General features: G+C 40.1%; 1 protein-coding gene across 1 annotated transcript; it reads right to left on the bottom strand.

The window, feature by feature from the left end:
- Positions 1-251: 251 nt before the first annotated feature.
- Positions 252-1,224, bottom strand: ARL14 (ARF like GTPase 14). The gene has a single exon (XM_081235311.1). The coding sequence runs from the start codon at positions 1,058-1,060 to the stop codon at positions 482-484; it is 579 nt and encodes a 192-aa protein (XP_081091437.1). The 5' UTR covers positions 1,061-1,224; the 3' UTR covers positions 252-481.
- Between the last annotated feature and the right edge of the window lie 1,252 nt (positions 1,225-2,476).

Raw genomic sequence — 2,476 nt, 5'->3', positions numbered from 1 at the left:
TTTACAAAATATTAACATCAAACATTTTCCTCTTCATAATTTAAAGTTCATTTTTTTACACCACCCAGCTGTTACACAGGAGCATGGTGGAAATTCAATACCTGTAACAGCTGGAAACAGTCTGAAAGAATTCTGACTCTATTAGCAGAAGAATTCTGACTCTGTTACTTAAACTTTGTTCCAGTAGTCATATAAAAATAATAAGGCAAGAATTTATTTGGTCTCAAATATGATTATTCTGAATCATCCAACATGCACGAAATTGTAAAATTTTCATTCTCAATTATCATTACTACATAGTTTGCTAAAGTACCTGGCCCCAAATAATATTTTCTAGATATTATTCTGAGTTGTTTAATGGAATTTAGGTGAAATAACATTTCAGGAAACGTTTACCAACTCGGCAACTTGCTTTTCTCACTTGGCCTGGAGAAAAAATTACCCTTTCAACTTCATCAGCATCTCTTTCCCCACTTGGACCTCAGTTCTGCTTGAAGAATGCTAATATGTGTCCTCTTGATTTCATATGGCTTTTCACAAATCCAGTTAACTTCCGGAACCCCTCCATCAGCCCATCCCCGGTGACAGCACAGCAGGGCTGCACGTACCAGTTCCGGTCACTGCAGAGTTGCTTCACTTTGAACATTCTGGTGATGTCCTCGGCACTCAGAGCACCAGGCACGTCTTGTTTGTTGGCTAACAGGATAACAGGCACATTTTTAATGTGCTCATTCTTCAAAATCCGCTCAAACTCTCGCCTGGAGTCTTCCAGTCGCTGTGTATCTGTACTGTCCACAACATATACCAGCCCATCGGTGTTCTCACAGTAGAGGTCCCACACAGTTCTCATTTTTTCCTGTCCTCCAACATCCCAGACTGTAAGTGGAACACCCTTTTCCAACTCAATCATCTCCACGTTGAAACCTACTGTTGGGATGGTCACAATATCCTTAGCAAGCTTTAATTTGTAAAGGAGAGTAGACTTCCCAGCAGCGTCAAGTCCCAGAAGAAGAATTCGGGCTTGCTTGGCTTTGGGGTTTTTAGAATTCAATAGACCCATTTTAGGCTTTTTTTTTTCTTTTCTTTGAAGACCTTTTCTTTTGGCTGGAGCCAGTGTTTCCTCTCCAGGTCTTGCATGAAAATGTTAAGCTTTTCTTTTGGCTGGAGCCAGTGTTTCCTCTCCAGGTCTTGCATAAAAATGTTAAGAGGAAAGAAGAGAGCAAATGCTTCATGTTATAGTCTAAGAATAGGAACTTGCGTGCATTTATGTTGTAGCTTATCAACTTGATTATGGGCAAACTGTTTCATTTGCAGTCCCAACCAATCCTGAGGAATCTGTGATGTGAGTAACCAGCCAGTGTCATAGAAGCTCAAAGGGGAAATTCTTTGTGAGTGAGTAGGACTTAGGAGGGGCCTGCCTGTGTGACACTGCAGCTTGTTCTCTTCCAGATGTTGGAAGTCTAGGGTAATCAAAGGTTTAGATATGCACGGGAACATGGTTTGGTAGCAGGATAAAATCTTAACTTTACAAGTGGTTTGTAGAAATTCTGTAGTTATTTGACTATTTATCTTATCCCAGTTGTAAATAAGTAACCAGACTTCTGAAGCCATGAAGAGAGAGTTTACCTCACACTGCCCTGAGCAGTATCTTTAGTACTTTCCAGATTACTCAGTAAGAAACTTTAAACCATCCAAAGTTATCTGAACCTTACTCCCATAATCATACAGAGAATCACTTCTTTAGTCTTCTAGATAGAAAATTTACACTATTCACAAGACCACATTTACAGGAGGGGGAAGTTTGTAACACAAACACTTTTAAAATTAAGCAGTCTGATTAAAGGTGGCAAATGAATACATATATTTATCTCCTCTCCTCAAGACTCCACCAAAATGATGGTAAAGGAATAAAAAGAACATATAAACTCATATCTAGAGCAGGAGAGTCCATCAGAGGGTGAGAGATTTCAATAAAATTCTGGAACGTGGAATATAGATAGAAGATGAATGGTAACTAATGTAGCAGGATAAAGCTGAGGCTTGGAGTACTGATACACAGGATACAGAGGGAAGGGGCAAAATGAGCAACTAAAAACAGAGGGTTAACTGAAAGTCTGAATAAGGAACAGAAAACACACACACACACACACACACACACACACACACACACACACACACACACACACACACACACACACACACACACACACACACACACACACACACACACACACACACACACACACACACACACACACACACACACACCCCTCTGCTGGGTGACAATTCAGAGTGAGGTGTTACACCCTGGTCCAAAAAAAAAAAATCTTTTCTAAAGAAATTGTATGATGTCAGAGAAGAGACCTTCATGTTTTGACAGTTGGGAGTTTCCACCTCATAATGCCTAATTCAACATTTAATTAACCTATAGCCAACCTGGCGGTTGGCAAACCTCACTCATGTACATGGAGTTCCC

Source organism: Mesoplodon bidens (assembly GCF_964165515.1).
Source record: "Mesoplodon bidens genome assembly, chromosome: 5".
Taxonomy (NCBI): Eukaryota; Metazoa; Chordata; class Mammalia; order Artiodactyla; family Ziphiidae; genus Mesoplodon; species Mesoplodon bidens.
The sequence above is the reverse complement of the archived record's forward strand: the minus strand, read 5'-3'. Positions and strand labels throughout refer to the sequence as shown.